The following is a 21,855-nucleotide window of genomic DNA, read 5'->3' as shown; positions in this document are numbered from 1 at the left end:
CTCAAGATGACAGTGCTTCTAATTGGCATATGATAACACGGCAGAGAGCAAGCATGCAGACAGAGAGGAATGTGGCATCACCGCAAAGCCAAAGGCATTCTCTCTGTGTACTTGTGGGGTATAGCCCAGGAAAATGGAAAAGACTTGACTTGGTATAATGAAGTCCAATCGCACCTCTGATGCCTCCAGCTCTCTGAAGGAAAGGATTACTCCAGGCCACCTGCATCTCCTCTGCCCATTCAAGACTAATAAGGGGGGATGACAACTGTCACGGCAGCACCCTGAGGTTACAGATCTCACAGGAGTCAGGCTGTGATCACAGAATGATTGAATTAGCATTATGTCATTCTATGGAAAGTATTTAATATTGAGTTGACATCCACATGTATTCCAACACTGTATAATGAAAGGGATCGGCAAACATCATCCCCTTTGCAGAGCACAGAAAGTGCAACAGCACCTGAACTCCTGCAGGTGTCCAACTATCTGTACTGAACACAGTACATGTCTCTCTAGTATGGAGCAGATGCATATAGGAAACTCAGAGCTCAAGAACCCAGCACATCCCAAACATAAGATCTCAAGGGTTTTTACATAAGAATGTTTATTTCAAATAAACATTCTAACTCCTTCTACTTCTAACCCCTTGCTAATAACTCAAAATTCATAAAGAGGTAGAAGACAACAAAAAAATCCAGGTCTCTAAGTGCCTCATCTACAGAGCTGATAGCTTTATCAGGAGACACAATCTCCTCCACAACAAACATTACTGTTATCCTGACCAATCTCATCAATGATGTTGGAGATAGAAGTCCAATGCAACTTACTCCCGCATCACCTATAGAGCCAAATGATTCAAATCCAAATAAAACTTCTTTGAATCCCTTCTTTTGCCACATTTTTGCTCTTCTTTTTGTAACTTCTACTTTATGAAGACTGCTTTAAAAGGCACTAGGTAGATCTAAACTGCTCTTCTTGATGGTGTAAAAAAGCAAGCATCTGCCAAAATGACATTTTTACAATTGTTTTTGGGAGCCACTGCAGTGCAGTCTCTTCAAGACAAATTCCTCAAACTTTCAGAGTATTACCAAGCTATGTAAAAAACATCAAGCATTTCAGCATTTGAAAAAGCAAGTTGTTTCTACATTCATCATTGCTCTATCAGGAAAGGCAGCTGCTTAGGAGTTGCAGGAGTCATGGTGAGATAGTCATGTCTAAAATCCTAAAAAACTCAATTGCTCCAGCCATTGGAGCCAACTACAAAGCTCCTCTGAAAAAACAGAAAAATAACCAGCCTATTAGTTCCTAACAGTGTCCACAGTCCAATTAGTCATGAATGGGATTATCAGACATCAGTATTTTTTGTAAAGCCCCAAAATGTCAACACATCCTATTTTTCTTTCCTGATTCGGACCGATCAGAAGCAAAGCGAAGGATAGTGAATAAAAAGCATGGGTGGTGCCTATCTTTTCTTAACACAACTCACAGTTTCTTACAAAATGATTTTGTCATGAAGCCAAAAGTGATTTTGTCATGGAGCCTCACCAGAGGCTTGTGTTCCTTTGTCTTCTTGCACAGTCACCACAGCCTGATCTTTCATTTCTTGTTCTAGACACTGGTGACAACGCTTTCTAAGGGAATACCTGAGATTTGGGAGCAGAGACATTAACAAAAAAAACCAAAAAAAACCCCCAAATGTTTTGGAAAGTATTTTAGGTAGCAAGAGAGGTTCTTTGATCCCAACAAAAGGATCATCTAGGTAAGACAGTTTCAAGTTGTTTAGTACAAAACATGGTGGCCCAGGTTAAAATATTAGAAGAAATAATTTCATCCTACCTGCTAAGTTTTGCAACAAGGTGCTTAAGGGCTCATTGTTGCACGTAGTTTTCTCATCATAGCTGTTGGGAAGTAACTTCCAGCAGAAATGCGGTTATAGTTGCATTTTAAACTTTTCTAGCAATTTCTTATGTCTATGTCCAAGCCACAGGGAAAAAAGTACAACCACCACTTCCAACATATGTCCATCACAAAGCCACAGCAAGAGCATTTTTGTGCCCTTTGTTAGGGGAGACTCAATCCTTGCACAAAGACAACATTTAACTTTTAAAGATTAAAGCTCAGTAACAGTTATTGAGCTTAAACACACAATCTCAGAAGGGGACAGAAAAGATTATGGGGTGCTTTTTTTCTGGAAAAAATAAAATATGTACAGCTGACCCTAACGACAACACGTCCATATGCTTATGTATTCACAACACCACAGACTGCTCTTCGAGACTCAAGATGCTGTAAATTCTCATATGACCATATGACAACTAGGAGGAACCAAGTGTGGAGTGATGCTATGCTCCATGTTCTTAAACTGGGGAGGGAATATAGATACAGAAACGGTCAAGGCAAGTATTGCTGCAGAACAGAGCTTACATACTTCGGAGAATGTAAGAAGAAAACAGAGGTGTTTGTTTACTGGACACAGAATACAAATCAAAATTGCAGGAAACCACATATTTATAAAAATGTGTGTGTTTGCTGACACTGTAATCCTGAGACAGACCATTATAGAGAAGATAAACATTTCAAGCAGTGCCAGCCCCCACAGTTAGCAGCACCGCAAGCTACACTCAAGTTTGAGAGCAGCTGATGGAGTTGTTTGTGGCTGCTCCAAAGCATTACCCAAGGACCCAGGTGGTGACAGGTCCGAAGAAAACATAATGGGAATTTCCTACAGAGACTCTCTGGCTCCTCTCATATAAGAACTGTGATTATCATTGACACTTAGGACTTCACCAAAAATTTCCTGGAGGTCCTGGGTTACCACTCTGCTGTGGGATGAATCAGCACTACAGCTGAAGGAACAATGCATGAAGACTACTACTTGTATCAGACACACTCAACAACACACAGTTCTGTTTTAGAGAGCACTTACACAACCTTAAGTAACGGGAACAGTTAAAGACTGTCAGGGAATAAAGTGCAAATCTTCTTTCCAAGAACAGCATAGAAGACAAAGTCAATAATTTTCTAGCCTCATACATATTATTTTTACACAAAGAAAAATGGAAAGAAACTCTACCAGAGCTGAGTGGACACCTCAAAGCATTAAAAATCATCCCAAGAATTATCCTTTTAATAATAGGCAACATGTACACACCTCTGCTAGTTTGTATGGCAAGATCAGCTTCTCTCCTACTGTCACTGTCTTTCTGGTAACCAGGGCCTCAAACAGCATCTCTTCTTTCACCTAAAACAAAAATCTTGATGTTAATGACGAGGAATTTTTTTATAAATATATTTTTTAAAATAAATTCATACGTGAAAATATTTTTAAAAATTAAAATTTATAAAAATATATTTAAATTAAACACTTTTGCCAGCACTTTCAGAGTTAATGCTCAAAGCATAGGAACAAGCTAGCCCTGTGGAGGAGACAACTCAGTACATAAATCCACCATCACAAATCAGACATCATGGCACTCAAGAGAACCTGATTTTTCACATTCAGTCATCACATTTCTAGCAATTTCCCACTGTTTCCTTCATTCCTGGTGTAGCTCCTCCCTCCCAATTTTTTGTTGGCAAAATAAGTTAACTTTCTAGCCTCACTGATGGCATCATCCAAATCACCAAATCACTCTAAAAATAAGCAAGACAGTGTCATCAGTTTAAGAGATAAAGAGGTTTTTCCAAGTGTTTCTCAGCGTGAAGAGGAATTGGAAAGAGGAAAAAACCTTTTGAAAAAGCACTTGATATTTACTCTGCTATTTGCACCTGATATTTACTTCCTAAAGACACCAGTTCTCCTGCCCTGCAAGGTGACAATCTCTGATCAGCCCCAAGAGAAACAAGTTTGAAGAAAAAAAAAAAACAGTAGTGTAAACACAGACGCTTTGGTAAATAGGTAAACAGTACCAACAAATGAAGCAGTATCTGTCATAAATTGTTGGGAGAAAACCTCTTTTCCAATCAGTTTCAAGTCTCTCTTATTTTTATAACCCCTGGAGAAACTCAGAAGTGTGCACTCTCTATCAGAGCTGATGGTGATACACTTACACATAAGCCAGATGTAAATACCTTGAGTTTTGGACTGCTCTTTGCTAAATTTCATCACCAAACTAGAAATTGTTAGTCTAAGTGAAAAACCTTTGAACCCAGAATTAGTAGCTATGGATAGATATGGAGATGGCATTGCTTGAGAAGCTGCACTGAAGCTGCTTATCCTAATTGAAGGACTCCATGCAGATACCAGAGTTACTCAGAACATCTCTAATGAGGACCAGGAACACTGATTCCACATTTTTGAAGCCACCCAACACTGTATCTTTAGTCCAGGAAAACTATTTATGATTTAATTCAGATGACTGGAAACGTAGTGGTTTGAGTATTTTGACTTACTGCTTTGATACAATAATTAGTATGAAGAGCAATGTAAACTTAACTGGAACTTAAGAAATCTCACAAACCATTACCATAATGATGTCGTTCTGCACAAACAACTGCTTTCTACCAAAACATTGCCATGGGAGTCTCCCTGATAAACTCCAGTGCATTTTTATAGCACTGGCTTTTCCTGCAACACCCACTTGCAAGAACATATTGCTGCAGTGCAGCAAGCAGAAAACATCATGTTACCTGTAATATGACCTGGGCCCACCAGCAAGTCTATGTCATTGGAAATGAACATCAGGATCCTGAGGTTTGTTTTATTACTTCCCAGTAACACTTCAGAGTCCCTGGTTCCTACCATCTGATTTTAACTTTTGAAATCAAATGGGGGAAAAAATTAAATCTTCTGGTTCATCTGGAAATCCACAGCAGGTTTTCACATTTGGTTTCTATTCCTCTAGATTCAGTAAAATGATGGGTTTTTTCATTTCAGCTCTGCAGGGAAAACATGGACACTTTCCCAGCAGTTTGTGACTGTGGGACCATCGGCTGCCCTGCCTTGATTGCACAGTTTGGAACGAAAAGTGAGTTTCATACCACTTATTATCCCACTTCAGGGATGCTGCAAACCCACAGCCAGCACACTGGGGTTTTTTTAATTACCAAAGACAACAAGGCAGAGGGGGATCAGATGGTTACTAATCAAAAGAGCCCAAAGTAATCTTCCTAAACAATGTAAATGCTTCCAAGTCTCAGATTTGTCAGCAAACACAAGGATTTTAAATGGTTCAAACAACTACCTGCGCTGCCCTTCACTATCCTCATCTAACATTTATCCTCGTTTTCTCCTCCCTCTCCACTCCTCTCCTCTCCTGATGGATGAGACCTGCAGATGTGCATCCTTCATCTTCAGATCTGCTGCAGGCTGACCATGAGGGATTGCATCACCTCACCTTCTCCTACAGAAACATACTTGCCAAGGATGGGAATACAATCTCTGCCATGTCCCCGGGTCTCTGTCTGCAATTATCACCCACTGAAGCTTGATCTTGATTGCTTTATCACCTCTGACAGCCAACACCACAGGTATAGACAAATTATCTTAATTTCCATTTAAGGTCACAGCTTGAAGGTGGCTCCTGATGCTGAGGAACTATAGGAGCTTTCTAAAGATAAATTCAGTACGTGCTGATGACTAAGGACAGCTGGTGCATGGAGACACTTGCAGCTTCCCCATTGTGTACTTCCTATGCTTCCTCCTCCAGTACACATGATACACTGATACAGATACAAACCCCACATCCTCACAGATTATTAAAGAGGATTCAAAAAACTTATCTATTTCATGCCCTGGGAGTTACAATTCTAAGTTATGTTTCAGGAATTTTTGCTTTCTGGTACTAAAGGGCAAGTCCTGTTCTGCCTCTTAAAAAAACCTACACAGCCTGTAGCAGTTTATATCTTAATTACAGGGACAAAACACAGACTTAAGACTTCATTGTCACATGTAAATCAAACCAATGCTGAGAAGGCTGGATGACTAGAGCTCTAAAGCTCAGTAAAGGATGACCAGCAATGCTACCATGGCTATAAATGTCACTGGAGTGCAATGGGGAGCAATCAGTCAGTGGGCTCTCACAAGGGCTGGGCTGGAGCCAAGGCAGGCAGACTGCCCCTCCTGTAATGCTGGGGCATTATGTTATAGCAGCTGAAGAAAAATGAACCATTTCCAACAAGAGCAAGAAAATATCACTTTTTGTCTCTCTTCCAGTATTTGGGAAAGGGATTACAGTAGTGGATGCTTGTTCAGACTGTCTGGTGTGGAGCAACTGAAAATAAATTAATATTTCTATCAGTTCTTCTTGAAAAAGATCTGAATCTTTTCTTCAGACTCCCTTTCAAACAATCAGAAAGTTATCTGACTCCCATTCTGGCTTCACATCCGATGAAGCAGGGACATCCCTGCTCACTGCAGGGGGGTTGGACTGGATGAACTTTGGAGGTCTCTTCCAACCCAAACTGCTTTAAGATTCCCAGTATTTTATCTGGAAAATAGATCCAGAAGAGAAAGTTGGATGCAGGCATCATCTGCCTTGTAATCCCCACCTCCCTTGTACTCCCCAATTGCTTTCCAAGCTGTTTATTACACAAGGAATGCAATGTCTGTGGAATCCCTTTGGAAAGCTGAAGACAATTTTTTTAGTAGAAAAACTACTTGAGAAGATAAATCTCCTATGGAGGAAGACATTAATTCTAAAAGTTAACAGAAATGACTAAAGAGATCTGACAATTTGGGAGACTTGGTAACTGATATTTACCTTTATTTGCATTGAGGCTTGCTACCTAAGCTTAAAAATTGAATATATATATATATATATATCTATATGTAGATTGCTTCTGTTAATAAGCCCACTACTGAGCCCTCCCAGCCCTTTCCAGGCTCCTGGAAACACAGAAGTTGCACCATTTTACACAGTCCTCTATGATTTCTGCAGAGGACCTGTGACATTTGTAGTGCTTACACTGGACTCCCGGTCTGCTGAATCCATCAGGCAGCCTGGACATCAAGCTATGGCACAGTATTTCAGCAAAGTTTAAACAAAGGCTGTGCAAAACCTGCCAAAGGCCTCACATAATCCACACACTATGTCTATTCTTTAAAAAGTAAAAAAAAAGGGAATCAGAGTCTTACTGTAAATGAAACAGAGATTTGCAGAGTCTGGCCAAAATCCTAGATTGCAGTTTGCTTTTTCAACAAATGTTCATCTGAATGTTTTAATAAACCAAAACCATCTTGGACAGCAGTTGTTAGTACGTAAGAAAAATCAAATCCATCACAGATCATCATCTCCTCTCAAATACCTTCCACAAATCTGCATTTTAGCTTCATTTTATAGGGACACAAATCTTGTTATACAGAGGAAGAACAGTTGTCCAGTGCTGCATTAACTGCTGAGACAGGGAAAATCCCTCAGTTGTCCTTAGAGGCTCACAGGCTCCAATGTAAACCAGACAGTTCATGACAATTTGGGCCAGACTTCCTTCAGAGGGGGAAAACCCCTTAACTTTGTCTAAATGTGTCATTTCACAGGCCATTGGTTCCTTCCTCCCCATGAAGGCTATCACCCCAGTGGTGCTGTGCAGGACCTCTGCAGCCCCTCTTCTTGTCTGGTCTCAGGGAGGGCCAGTTCATCTCCTGTTTCAGTCTTGCCACCAAATCCAGTTGGGCTTTTCTATTTTCTATGTCAAATCCTTGGCCAAACAAATCTAGTGAGTCATTTACAGAAGAAAAAAAAAACCCAACCCAAACCAAAGCACCCTCCAAATGAAGTAAGTATCAGATCACCACAGCCAGTGACTTGTCAACTAGTATTATTTTTATTCCAAGATGATTTTTTCAGTCTTAGTGGCTTATGCCAAAATCTAGAGAGAAAATTAATTACTTTTTCAGGCTAATTCATATTTTCAGCAACAGTGGTATGAAAAGCAAAACTGTACACTGTTCAGTGACCACAAAATAAAAATAATTACCTAAATGAGACAAAATATGAAGTGACAAATGTTTCAACCGTTATTTTTGGTCTCTGGCTGAGAAGAACTCATTACACTTAATTTGGAGAGTTGCGAGTATGAAACACAAGTGCAATGAATAAAGTACAATGGATGCTTTTTGCAATGATCTTTCATCTGATCAAACCCTTTAAATCCTTTTGGTCAAATCTGAATAAGCATTACAAGATCTACACAGGTCTGCATAGAAACAGAAATGAAGCATTTCAGAAAGGGAAATGAAGTTACTTCTGAAAATGAAATTGTTGGCTTTGTTTCAGCTGATCAGGGAGTGGAGTCTGACAGAAAGTTTACACTTGGAGGCAACTAATGTCTGTAATCTCGTGGATTAATTATCACATAAAGGTAACTAAAGACAAGCACTACCACTTAACCAAACCCAGGGATGTATTTCACCAGATAGATTGAATTGATGTAACAAACAAGCATTTTATGCTGTATATGGTCATTTAGCTTGCATTAGATTTGCCAAGATGAAGAGAAACCTATCGCTTCACTCAGCTACACCAGATTCTAGTGCTTTTTCAAAATCGTGAAGTTAAATCTATAATTCTTCTATTAGTTTTTATATATTGTTGGCACTAGTTGCAGAAGTAAGCATGGGATCTATGCTCTATGCTGTATCAGGCCATGGAACTAAGCCACCATTGGATCTAAATGGGTTGACCAATGCATCATTTCACATGTACGTGCAAAAAACCTGATACCTTACAGCATGCAGATGTTGCAGAAGAGTTCATGTTGCTGAAGAGAGGCAGGGCAAAGACCCAGAGCCTGGAACTTGTTCAGATCTTTAAGTCACTCTCTTATTCAAAGCTTTTTTTAAAAAACATTACTTCTTAAATGACTTGGCTCCCTCACTACGGCCATTTTTAACAGGGTAAGATCAACAATGTTTTCCTCCAAACTCATATTTTCCTTCTGTTTATTTCTGCAGTCTCAAAGGCCAAGATGCAAATAACATCCAGCTGCTTGTACTTATATTTTACAGAAGCTTTCCCCTCCCTAGATTCAAAGCATTAATGAAGTGCTAAGAAAATCTGCGAGAGCTAATTCCTGAGTTCTTTAGGTAGTGTGATAACATAACAGTTATTGAAGGGAAGGAATAAGAAGAGCATCCTGTGTACACAAAATGATGAGTTATCTTCTGATGCTATCATAAAAATACCTTCCACATCATCCAGCAAGTACAGATAACAGCTGTTTTAACCAATTAGAAGTATAACATTTCAGCATCCTTTGATGCAAGGGGAGCTTCTGGACACCTATATTCATGTCAAGAGGTGTTGAGCTCAGGTCTTGAATGTGGCAAGCGCTGGACAAGTTGGCTTACTGAAAGGAAGACTTTTCTCATGAATGCCACAGCTTCCTAACCTGCTTGGGCTAACAGAGCAGCTCTCCTGAGGACTTAATACTTTTGCACTGATTTATAGAATTGGATATGGTCCTGGGCCATCCAGGCTGAGGCCTACAAACCCTTTCCAAATTACTAGCCCAGTGGAGACACAGACGACAAAGTACTTTCAGTAATGGGTCTCAAGCAGCAGATAGCATCAACAGGTTCACAGAAGACCTAGATAAACACGTGTATAATCTGTAAGTAGGTACTAAAGTGATGAAATGCACCCTGCAGCATCTCTAATATAACTTTTGTTGATGCTGATAGACTAACAACAAACAGGAAAACACAGTGAGCAAGCTCAGCATCTCCTACAGCCATCACCTGATCCAGAAGAGTGAGCTGATGGTCTTACACTTGCTCTAGTTTCTTATACAAATATTGGAATGGATTTCAAAAACCTCAAAGAATTGTAGTGAAGGAGACAATGGCTGGCAATTGATGAAACAACTGCATTGAAGTGGCAGGTTTGCTTTCCACCTAGAATTGGTTTGCACTCTTCCAAATTTTAATCACAGAAACCATTTTTTAGTCAACTAAACCTGACGCTGAAGGGTGAAAAAACCCTACGTTGAAAAAAAAATCTTTAGAACTTTTCACTGGCAAACATCAACTGCCCATATGAGTGGTAACACAACTTACTCTTCAGTGAGGTTGGAAATTAATGCTATTGGCTTATTTGGTTATGAATGTTACAGGATTGAAAGCCAAAGCTTACCTCCAGCAGCTCTGACACAATAGGCAGTATTTCTGGGTTACAAATGTCAATGGAGTCATCACGGTAAGTCTTCTTTTTGTAACGGATGTTACCCAGGTGTAGAATTGCCGACAAGAGAGAGAAAATTCTAGAAAAAACAGAATTAATTTTCATTTAGGTTTTTTTTTCCTAAATCTAACAAAAAAGCAAACCACAGATTCAAATCTCCAAATGCCACTTCACATTTAACTCATTCCTCTAATTTTCAATCCAAATCAGTATGTCACAAATCTACAAATGTCACCTCAAAAATGGTGCTCAGATTTGCCTCATGTAAAAATATTTTCACTTAGTCAAGTACCAAACCCGCATTGGTATGGCTTTCTTGAAAATTATTTAACCCATGAAAAACATGGTTATAAAGTGGTACTCCGTATTATTAAACAAACAAACAAAACCTTGAATAATCTAGATATCCAGATTAAATATTTATCATGCAATTGCCTAAATTAAACGAGTGACTGGACTCAGCCATGCAGGTGATCCTGGCACATATGATTAACACTGTCTCAGATTTAGTCCCAGATAGGAAGTCTATATAAAAAAGCACAAATACTTTTATACTATATAAGCATACTAAGACAGAGAAAAGATGCTATACTTCAAGTAAATTTATCCAGATGATTTTTTCTTTTTTACTTTTTTTAAAAATGTGTTCATTTTAAGGTTATATCCTCACTCCTTGAACAAAAAAAGCCAAACAAACAAGCTCTTTGAGACTATCAAGTCATGGCTGACTTCATTTAAAAACTCTGACCCTCTTTCTACACTCTCCAGGAAGCTAAAAATGAATAAAATCAAGTTTGATCCCTAGCCGTGCCACCAGCTTGCCTCGACAACACACTTTCACCTCTCTAAGCCAGTCCTTCCGTATCTCTAGAACAGGGATACTAGTTCCTCATTGCAAATTACATGGGTGTAATTATAAAAATTTATCTTCTGTAACTGTTTGTACAAAGGTAAAACCCCATGTTTTGCTATAAAAAAATCACTTATAAAAGTATAGTAATACTTGAAATGTCCTTCCTTTTTCTATTCAGATGAAAGTGGTTGCTTATTTGTGTTACAGATTAAATTTGCTTGTCTAGCAAAGAATCCACTTTATTTTTTGACAAGCAAAATTCACCAGGAGAAATACAAGAACTCATGTGCCAAGAAAAGTTATTGCCCAGTGACTTGAAAGCATGAATTTACTGTGCTGTCCAACTCTGCTCAGTCCTCGACACCGACTGATTTACTCCACCAACTAAACTCCCTCATTGCACCCTAAACTGCCTTTAGAAAACCCTTGTTGCTGCAATCTGATTCTTGGAAGACAGGGAAACATGCTGGCATAAAACACGTTTTTACACTAGAAGTAGGTATGCTTGGGTTTATGTGTGGAAGGACAAAGAAAAAGCAGTCTTAATTTTATAATCAATTTGTTACAAGTTAGTGATAAAAGTTCATCTGGGTGAAGATTTCTTGTTGGACCAGAAGGCAGGACAATGTCTCACAGTTGGCTTCTAACTGCTGGCTCAGATACATATTAAAAAGCAAGAAAAGCATGTTTAATAGAACAGGAGGTAATCCACCCAGTTAAAGAGAGTTATACGTTAGCATCTTAAACATCATTAAAACTAAACGATGAATAAGGTTTCAAAAGTCATTAGTACAAAGCAGTAATTCTCTGTTCCCACATAAATCTCCAGGATTTCAGACAGACAGGAACCACGTTAATTAAATTATTCTTTAAACACTTTGACTCAAAAAAGCACAAGATGTCTCATTGTTTCAGCTACCGATGTGCTTTTAACCAATACTTTTGAAGTCAAAATCACACTTTAAGGTCCTTTTTAAAATACATATTTTTCTACACCTGTTACTAACCTTACTAAGCTCCTCAAGACCTTCAAGCCAACAATCAACACGACAGAAATTATTGTGTGGTTCTGTTAAAGACAACCCTCATATGAAGCATTTAATTCCTTGCAGTTGGTGGAAGGCAGCATTGGAAGCCAACTAAGAAGTCCATTTTTCCAACCAGTGAACTAGTGAATGAAGACCAGTTGGAAACAAGTCTATGGAAATGGTAATTGCATGTGAAGGATTAAGTATGATGAGTAATAATCATGATTTCTGATTAAACTAGAATCTGGATTCTTGATGTGCAGAGTAAGGCACACTTGCTCATGAAAAGCTGAAAAATACTTCAAGGCACAAACATCCTGCTGATGCTCCATTTGCACACAGAGAATTGTTTACGGTAATGATGGACATATTTTTTTAATACCTTTAAATTTTGTTTACCCCTTTATTGCAAGGTCAAATGTCATTATGCATAGAATGGTTAGGGCTGGAAGGAACCTTTAAAGATCACCTAGTCCAATGCCCTGCCATGGGCAGGGACACTTTCTAGTAGACCAGGTTGCTCCAAGCCCTTTCCAACCTGGCCTTGAACACTTCCAATGATGGATCATCCACAACTTCTCTAAGTAACCTCCTTCAATTATTCCTTCTCACCAGCCTGATATGTTATCTAGAGCACAACAGTAACGTTAGCTCATCAGATAAGGCATCTCACTGACGATGGAGGTTATGTTAACTATTACAATCTTCAAGCTATTAATATGGAAAATACACTCACTGTCTCCGAGTCTTGGGAAGAAAGCCCACCATCTCCATGGCTAGTTGTAACCGCTCAAAGTCATGCTTCAAGTCCTCTCCTTCCACAGAAAAGCAGTCCTGTTGGATTCAAACAAAAAGATTAAGAACAGGAAGACATAAAGGTCAGAACCCATTTAGTGATCTCCATGACTGTTATCAGCAACTACAACATTTCCAGGATGGCATTGGGAAATGAGATATTCAAGAGGCCTCACTGACATTATGGGGAATAACTGTGGCTAGTTACCCCCAACACTCAGCCCAGGGACAGGGGGGATTCACAGCACCATAGCAGATACAGCAAGAAACACACATGCAAATATAATAAAAGACCAGAATTAGCTCAAGTGCTAAGGAAGAATTTTTCTTCTTTAATACTAGAAAGAGTAAGCAGATTTTAAAAAAATATTCTTGTTCACAGTTCATTTTGTTTTGATTTTTTATATCAAGCTGTTTAGGAGAATATGCTTCTACAATGGCTTTGTGGAAAATCTGATCAGAGTGCAAACTTCGGGATGGTAATTATTTATTGTATATACAAACATTTATCTCTCTACTGCATTTTTATCCAGCATAGTGAGATGATCTCCTACAGGACACTGCATCTTCACCACAAATGCCCTAGTTCAAATAGTCTGGACCTCAGACAAGACTATGTTGGTGTACTTTCTTAAAAATAACATTTGTGGCTAATTTTTTCCTGGAGATAACGTCTTTATTTCCTGGGTTCAGCCTCTAATGAAAGAGGTGAGTTGACCATTCTAACTGTATGACAAGAGTCTGTCAATGTGGAACAATTAGCATACACAAAAACTGTGAATTAACACTAAGACGAAATGTTACACATTAATAGGCCGTTTATTCCATAATAACTCCTGGTTCATTAAGAGTTCCTAGAAGTAAAGAAGAATAATTCTGTTTTAAAATAGAATTCACACAATTTGATGTAAAATATCAATGAATTAAAATCTTGATAGACAAGGAAATACTTTAGATATATTTTACTCGGTTTTAACTAGCAACACATTTTCTAAACGTGTGAGCACTGAAAGAATTTGAAACCCACTACATTTTTTATTTCTTGGAGGCTAATGTGTCTGAACAGTTTAATTTTCCAGATAGTCCTCAACCTGACAGCAGTCACTGGTACTTTCCAGGAAACTTGGTGACATTCTGGACCCAACTAATAATGGTCCCGCACCAACATTTAGGGAATGTAAATGCTCCTTAAGTGAGCGTATAAACTACTCATGCTTTCGCTCACTGTGGCCCCTTGATGGGTTAGCAATTGTTCTCTCTCACTTCAGAGCCCATATATAATACTTTTTCCCCATCGCTACCTATAAAATTTCCCTATCTCTGAATCAAAATTAGCTTATCATACATCACAGTGTTACCTTAAATCTCAGAATATTTTGCCAACACCTAAATAGAGACTTTCTACAAGCTAGTCCAGGCACATAAATTAAAAATTAGAGCTGCAGTTGTAGTGACAGTCAATCAAGCAGCTGTATCCACATATTTTCTTTTGTTCATTTGTCTGGAAATCATCTTTACCACATGAGCAAGCATGCACAGTCCTTTGCATAAAAAAATCTGAAAGTCTGCACTAAACAGAGTTAACATGAATGCTACAGGGAACATCCTTAAACAGGTACCAAATAGTCACAGGTGATGACTGCTACTTGAGAAGATACTTGTACTCTCCCATGGTACATGGAATAAATCATAAATACTGTAGAAACGATTTTGTAGTATTAGCTTTGTGTCTTAGAGCACCTACTTACATCGACAGCCTCACAACTATATCAGTAGTAAGTTCTTCACCACACTCTCCATAGCATCACTACAGCAATAGCTACTGATTCCAGGGGGAAATTTTTAAGACATTTATTCCAACATAGGAGACTACTCACCTGCAACTGCCCACTCCCTTAACTAAGAGCTAGAGGAGTTCAACTGGACAAAAAACTGGAAAGTTTTTATCAGTGGTGCTCATGAACAACAACTTAATACTGCATAAAGTGAATTTAGATGTTGGACAGTAAGATTATTTAAAGCCATGGGCAGCACCAATCAATATAGGGTTTTAAATTTAACAAGAAAAGAACATATCTGTGTGTAAGAAATACTCGTTAGAAAAGTGGCACTCTCACCTTTTCATAGATCACAGAATGGTTTGGCCTTGAACACTTCCAGGGATGGGGCATCCACAGCCTCTCTGGGAAACCTGTCCCAGTGCCTTACCACCCTCACACTGCAGTTTCCCTTTTTCAGAAAATTATCTCTTTAAGAGATGTATAAGGTGTTTGTACATACTATCGAAAGGAATGCAATAAAGACTTCTACACTACCTATCAGTAATCTCAGCAGCATCAACAATGCAATTATTTACACTGTAAAATATCACAATAAGGAATTATCCCGCCTAAATTCAAACCTTGGCAAACATGCTTCCTTAGCCACTACATGTACGCTGAGGAGAATCTGGAGTTTACACACCCAGTATGATGGGATGTGGAGACTGGACAATAACATATCCCACAATTTTGGAAAATAAGTCTTTTTACAACTTTTTAAAAGATACCAAATGTTGCTTTCAGTGGCACTCCACATTCCAGGAGACAACTTTTGTGGCATCATTCTTCCAAAATTAAGATACGAGGCAAGAGCAAAATATCACAGACAGCTCTGAAGTAGCACAATGTGTGCCAAAGGCAATTTAATTAGTGATTTACATAACAATTGCCAAACTCATTAATCTGCATGGGAAGACCTTTTCCAAATCACCTACCTAAAAAAGGATTCTCTCTAGTGTTTCAGCTCTGTACTGATTCCTAATGAATAATAAATTATTTTAAAAAAGCATTTCATTGATATTAGGGCAGACAAGAATTACAAAATCTGTGCCCACAGACCAAACTTGTCATTAAAATTCTGCCGGGGGAATTGGTTTAACAGTAAAAGTGAGTACCTCACTTTTTGTCATATCAAAGCAATCCATGGGTTTCCATGGCAAGTTTAAAGAGGGTATCATAAATAGAGTTTCTTTATAAAACTGAGGCCTTCAGCAGGTTGAGCCCATGGTTATGGGGAGAGGGCCAGGATAAGTTTAAGAGTGAATCATCAACTGAAGCAGAGATGTCATTTATCACAAGTATCACAGAAAATGATCCTAAGCAAAGTAAAACACCACTTAAGCAGCCAAATTTTAACCTCTGTGCTGGTGGGTGTGTCTCCAGGAGAAGATATCAAACATGGGGTTTCTTTTAATTTTAATTCCTCTAGTAAATTGCCCTAACAAATTCCTAAAGCAATTATGGTCTTTGCAACTTAGTAAAGCATATTAAGGTATACAGAAAAGCATCTACTCTTCACTACTTGCTTTTGCAGGGTCTCTAAAAATGCTGATGTATCCAAGAAGCCAATACAAATTCAACATTTTTAAATCTTAGGTAGTTAAGACTCCCTTTCCCTCCTTCCTTCCAAGAAGATTTTGCAGCAAAATCTTGATGTTAATCCACATATTTAGTCCAAATGAAACCCAGCTCCTTCACAGATTACTTCTTACTCATCCAGATGCATCAGCTAGAGTTGAACAATCATTAAGCACATGGCAAAATCAGCAGGAACAACATGCATCTGATTTGAAGTAATGCTTCCCTGTGCAAGACAAAAGCAACAGAGACCACCACAGACACCCAAACACACTCAAAGCACATTGTCAACCGAAGCCACTGCCTCTGACTCAGTTGCACAGGAGTTTTCAGGGAAAGCGTTCCCTTTTTTGGGTCAATCCATTTGGAAAGGGTGATCATGTCAGCAGAAATATTTTAGGTTGGGCTTCGTGTTCTGATCAATATCAGGATTTTATATCCTCATAGATGGTTGAGGTGGATGGTTTGGGGTTTGTCTTCTTTTTTTATCCCTGGAAGCATCTCTTTGGGCTTCAAAAGAGTGATTCATTGGTTTATCAGAAAGAGATTTAAATTCTCACATTGCTGCCATATCAAAAGATCATCATGTATCCTATCAAGAAGGAACAAAAAACCCCATAACCTTTGATTGCTAAAACTAGATGACTATATCCAACTATTCCTTTCCAGATGGAAGGAACCAAAAAAGGGTAAGGGAAAAAACATGTGTATTATCATGAGCTAATATAGAAGTCACACCACTGCAAGGCAGAGGAAAGGAGAGGGTAATAAATAATTTGACTTTGTTTTTTGCTCAGGTCTTGGTGCACCTAACCAATTCAGCCCTGCACCCGCAACACAGAAGATGTGGGTACTTGTACTGACCGGCTCAGAGTCATAGCAATAATCATCCCAGCTCTGTCTGAGAGGTTTCTTTGTCATCTGAAAGCAAGGCAGATTGGGTTAAGTAGTGTTCAGACCAAAAATATAACTCCCACTACCTGCTCTTCAACCAGGACAAGTAAAATAATCGTTCTGCATAGCCATTCTTTACTTTTAAGGTAAGATTTATAATGCTTCTGCATTCATAGTGCTCTGATTCCTGCTTACAGTGTTTTCAAGACAGTGAGGCCCTCTCATGAAATAAGCTTAATGGATTTTAAGGTCTCATCTTTTTCTCCACAGTTAGAGAAACCTTTCGTTTACCTAGAGCTTGAGAGCTATAGATGGAAATATTACATTGAAGAGCAGACTTGTTTCTACTCTCAACCTGTGCTCTAGACATGTAAGTACTGCAAAAGTGTGATTCCTCCACCACTTAGAAAGCAACACTTGAAGGCTTTGTAGGAACTTGTATCTTTCTCCAACTAGACAGAGATTAAGCTCAGAGAAGTCAAAGCACATGTCAATGACCAGTCTAAAGAGGGAGAGACACATAGCACCAGAGCTCCTGATGAATTTGAAGTGAGGATCTAATCCTGTAAATCACTCATTTCAAAACAGATAAATGCAAAGAACCAGCACAGAACACCTGCCCTTGGTATGAGATTTGGAGAAGTCAGCCAAACCCAGGCAATACTTAAGTAAATTTGCTTTTAAGAAAAAATTAGCATCATTGTGTTCAAATCTTCTCGCTGTATTTAGAGATTAAGAAATTAACAGCACATTTTGGTGAAATCTGAATAGACTATTTCTCATCTGCAAGGTAAAATGCACATATGCACAATGTGAGCTGAGGAATCTGGGAGAATGAAAAGAACGCTTGATGCAAGGACTGAGTCAGTCATTGACTTAAGGGGCCTGGTTCAATATTTTTAGAGCTTTTCCATTTTAATATTTAACTTTTAGTTAAACACTTAGGTCTATTCCTGAGAGCTTTCTTTTTCATTTAAAAAAACCCAGGGATTTCTCTAGGACACACTTAAGAAGCTACTGTAAATGCTCATGGGTCATTTTATAGTTTTCCTCTTCTAAATTTCCAAAGTTTATTTTCCCATTCCTCTGCTACCTCTTCTTTCCATTTTTCTCCTTATTTTCCTTTTTATCTTCTGCCTACAGGGCACAGGAAAGTTGTTACTGCACTGTCAGAAAGCTTTCATAGAGAATGATGTCCTTGACACACCTAAAGGAGCCATTTTCCCATAGTTGTCAGTGCTAAATCATCTCTCTAACACTTAACCCAATTATTTGATAATAAAAACTCTAAAAATTCAAGCTGTCACTGTTATCCATACACTGTGTTCTGGCAAGTCCAGATATTGATTCCCTGATCCACTGGATGTACCTCAGCATCCTTCTCCAGCCTACTTGCCCACAGCATCCTGATTTAGATTAAAATAATCGTTTTACATCTAAATTATCACAATTCTCCTAGTTTTACACACTACATACTATTGGATTTATAAATTTGATTTCAATATTAATGACTTTAAACTGCTATTAAAAAAAAAGGACTGTAATTAAAAGCAATGTTTTTGGCTGACATAAAACTACTGGATTGCCCAACATCACCTGTGACTCTGACAAAACATTGCATCTAAACCATCTTGGCACTTTCCTGCTGCAAAATGGCAGCACAGATGGTCATGAAGATCACACTATGTTCTTCAATGAACACCCAAGGCACAAAGACAGAGAGCAAAAAACCTTTTCTATGTTACTCATTTGTGTGAATTTCCTGATCCTGCTAAGAGTGACAGGGAGTCACTAATATTACAATCAAGTTTGACTTCAAAAGCCGGCTTTACAATACCTTTAAAAAACCCCAGGAAATCAAGACCTATTCCAAAGTTAAAATACATTTCTAGGAAGACTCAAAGCTATTTGGGTTGCACTGTACATACAAATTTATCTCCATTTTATAGATTGAATCACTCTTACTTCTAATCAAGTTTCAGCTTCAAGAAAATTGCAAATCAACATATAACATAACTATTCTTCCATATCTCACAACTCCTTTTTTATTTTTCCTTTCTTTATTCCTTTTTTCCTTTTCTTCTCCACTGTAACAGCTATCTGCCCTCTATGCTTACACATATTTACACCTTGTCCACCTTACTAATACTGACAAAACCCCTGCTGCAGTCCTTGAGCTTTTCACACACGAATTTCCTCGGGGTTAAAATTCTCCTGAGCAAGGAGGTGTTGGTGTTTGGGGTGGATTTTTACTATCTCAGCCTTAATTTTCAAGTTGTTTTGGGTTTTTTTCCCTGAAAGTCCCTGTTCACAAGCACCAGTGGACAACTGCATCTTAAATATCTGAAGTAAATCAGACTTTCCAAAGTGGGCGTTTTTTTGGCCCTTGGTAATATCTCACTAATTTTTAATTCACCCATTTTCAATAGTTGCTGTGGTTTTACTTATATTAAACCTATTACATTGTCAAATCAAGGGATCACATTAACAGCCAGTCATGAAGCTACAGAATTAGGACTACCTCATGAAATACGATATAGCCTGAAAAGATACTAGTATCACACATTTTCCTTTTTCTCCTACTCAGCAGACAGATACTAACAAGTAAATGACATTCACACAGGTAACAGGAAAATTATGACTGCTTCTCCCTTTGGCAATTAAAAACACAATATATTTAACATATCCCAGACAGGAGACAAAAATAGAAAACACTGATTTTTCAAAAAAGTTTCTCATATTATCAGAATGCCAACAAAGAATGATTGTCAATGACAGAAGGCTGCCTCAGGGCATTAAGACAACTCATTTTTACTACTCTACACATTTTCTTTATTAGTGTTAAATGGCAGCAGTAGAGAAGGCAAGACCACATATTGGATTTCTGTATAGTATTCCCACCTGGTTGAGGTAATGATATTCCTCAGGCTGCTTCAGATGAAACGCTGATCTCTCTTCCTCACTCGCTCCTGCCAGAAGGTAATAAAATACATGGTAGTTCCTGGTGACGAATAAAAGAAGAGATATTAGACTTTAAAATAAACAACAGCATTAAGCAGAGAAGCGCATGTAAACCTCATAACCTGATTTTCCAGCTTCCCAACTCAGACCTGAACACTAGAAACAGCCCATTCCCACTTTGCAGTGATGTAAAAGATTAAATTAAGTCATGGAGAGTCTTCTTCTCCATCCAAATACACTCACTGCCCTAGAAGATACTGAATAAATTCCTAGCCAACATTGTTACATTTCCTTCCAGAAACATGTGCAATACCTACTTACTTATTAGAAACAAAACAGCATATTTCCTTGCAATGCAGGTATTATTTTTATTTTTAATATCTTCCATTAAAAAAGCAATGCTTTTGCAGTTCCAGTTCTGCAAGACAGAATGGAAAAACCTTCAAATTTTATGGCTCCTCAAATATTCAAAATACTTGAATATTACTGATATTAAAAACACCCCAGGTGACACTCATCTGTTTTGCGTTAAGACAACTCTAAGACAGATTAACACTAATAGCACAGCAGCACTTTTAAAATGAAAACTTTGCTTTTATGTTGGATGTTTTCCAAGAGGAACCAAGTTTAATCATCTTGCAACACCCAAGAGTACCTCTGTTGAGGTTGTCTGTGTTATTTAACTTTGAGATTAGTCCATAAATGTTTGAGAAAACTTCTCACACAATGTCCGGAAACAGACAGGAGTGCCAGGGGTTGAAAAGCAACTAGAAGCAGCAAATCTATTTTAAATCAGAGTAATAATTACTCTGAGAGGAATATGTAACAAATACGTTGCCATTAGGAAAGAAAAAAATTGCTTAAATTTGTTGTCTGTAGAATTTTAGTTTTTTCTAGAGGCCCTTCTGATGTAAACCTGCACTAAAACTGTAAACCAGCACTAAAATAACATTTTCCCCCTCTTCTCAAATGAGATATTAAATAGCTTACAAGTTGCACAAGAAAACAATTGGTACATAATAATCCATGTGACGTGAATCATACAGAGAATGGAAAATGTATCAAGAACTGTCAATAAAACAATGGAGTTGATTTTTCCTGGGTAGCGTGTTCCTCCCTGAACAGTAAAAGAGAAAATGCATCATTTACCTTTGAAGCACAAGGTCAGGAACGGGAAAATCCTGATCTCTCCATGCCAGCTCAACCCAGGTTTTAAGCTATCCTTGTCATGCCATCAGCACATACAGAAGTCAAAATCAACCTTGTAAGCAAAATCTAGGCACCTACCGTTCATTTTGCTCCTGATAGACTAGTCTGGATTTCTCCAGGAGGTACTTCTCAACATAAGCTCTGGCAGGAAAAAATAGGAGCGTTATTCATTGACCCAATGTTCAACTTAAACGAACACAGCTTTACTGGGACTTCTCACTCTTTGCACGCACAAAAAAGTTTCAGCCTTGTTTCACTTAGTTACATAAATTTCTTCCTAGGCAGAACAAGCCCAATATTATGTTTGGCTTTTGAGTTTTTTTTTGGTTTGATACAAAGCCAACACTAACTTGGATATGAAAAACATGACCTCAGATGTGTTAGCCTATGGGCAGGGAGCATAGGGGGAAATTTTGACAGCAATGAAGAAACTTGTATACCTATTTAATCTGAAGCCAGTAAATTCAAATTGCTTGCAGACAAGATTTCTGCACACGAGAAATCTGGGTGCAAAAGTTTACAAGATCAGATTTAGCTGCAGAATCAGTCCCCAAATTATCATTCCCTTTTGCAGAGAGCCACTTCTCAACAAAAACTCA

General features: G+C 38.3%; 1 protein-coding gene across 6 annotated transcripts in view; it reads right to left on the bottom strand.

Annotated features, from left to right (window-relative positions):
- Window positions 1–21,855, bottom strand: part of MYO9A (myosin IXA) — a 198,609-nt gene that overhangs the window by 103,180 nt on the left and 73,574 nt on the right. For 4 of the 6 annotated variants that reach the window (XM_062000449.1, XM_062000451.1, XM_062000452.1 and 1 more), the window contains exons 4-9: window positions 21,335–21,397; window positions 19,988–20,087; window positions 17,057–17,113; window positions 12,736–12,833; window positions 10,071–10,197; window positions 3,152–3,241 (exon numbers count right to left, since the gene is read on the bottom strand). In XM_062000449.1, coding sequence (XP_061856433.1) covers window positions 3,152–3,241; window positions 10,071–10,197; window positions 12,736–12,833; window positions 17,057–17,113; window positions 19,988–20,087; window positions 21,335–21,397 — 535 coding nt within the window. The remainder of the gene's footprint in view (window positions 1–3,151; window positions 3,242–10,070; window positions 10,198–12,735; window positions 12,834–17,056; window positions 17,114–19,987; window positions 20,088–21,334; window positions 21,398–21,855) is intronic. The other 2 variants (XM_062000453.1, XM_062000455.1) reach the window with 1 other exon arrangement.

Source organism: Colius striatus, chromosome 7, assembly GCF_028858725.1.
Source record: "Colius striatus isolate bColStr4 chromosome 7, bColStr4.1.hap1, whole genome shotgun sequence".
NCBI classification, from domain to species: Eukaryota; Metazoa; Chordata; class Aves; order Coliiformes; family Coliidae; genus Colius; species Colius striatus.
Note: the sequence above shows the minus strand (reverse complement) of the source record. Positions and strands in the feature narration are given on the sequence as shown.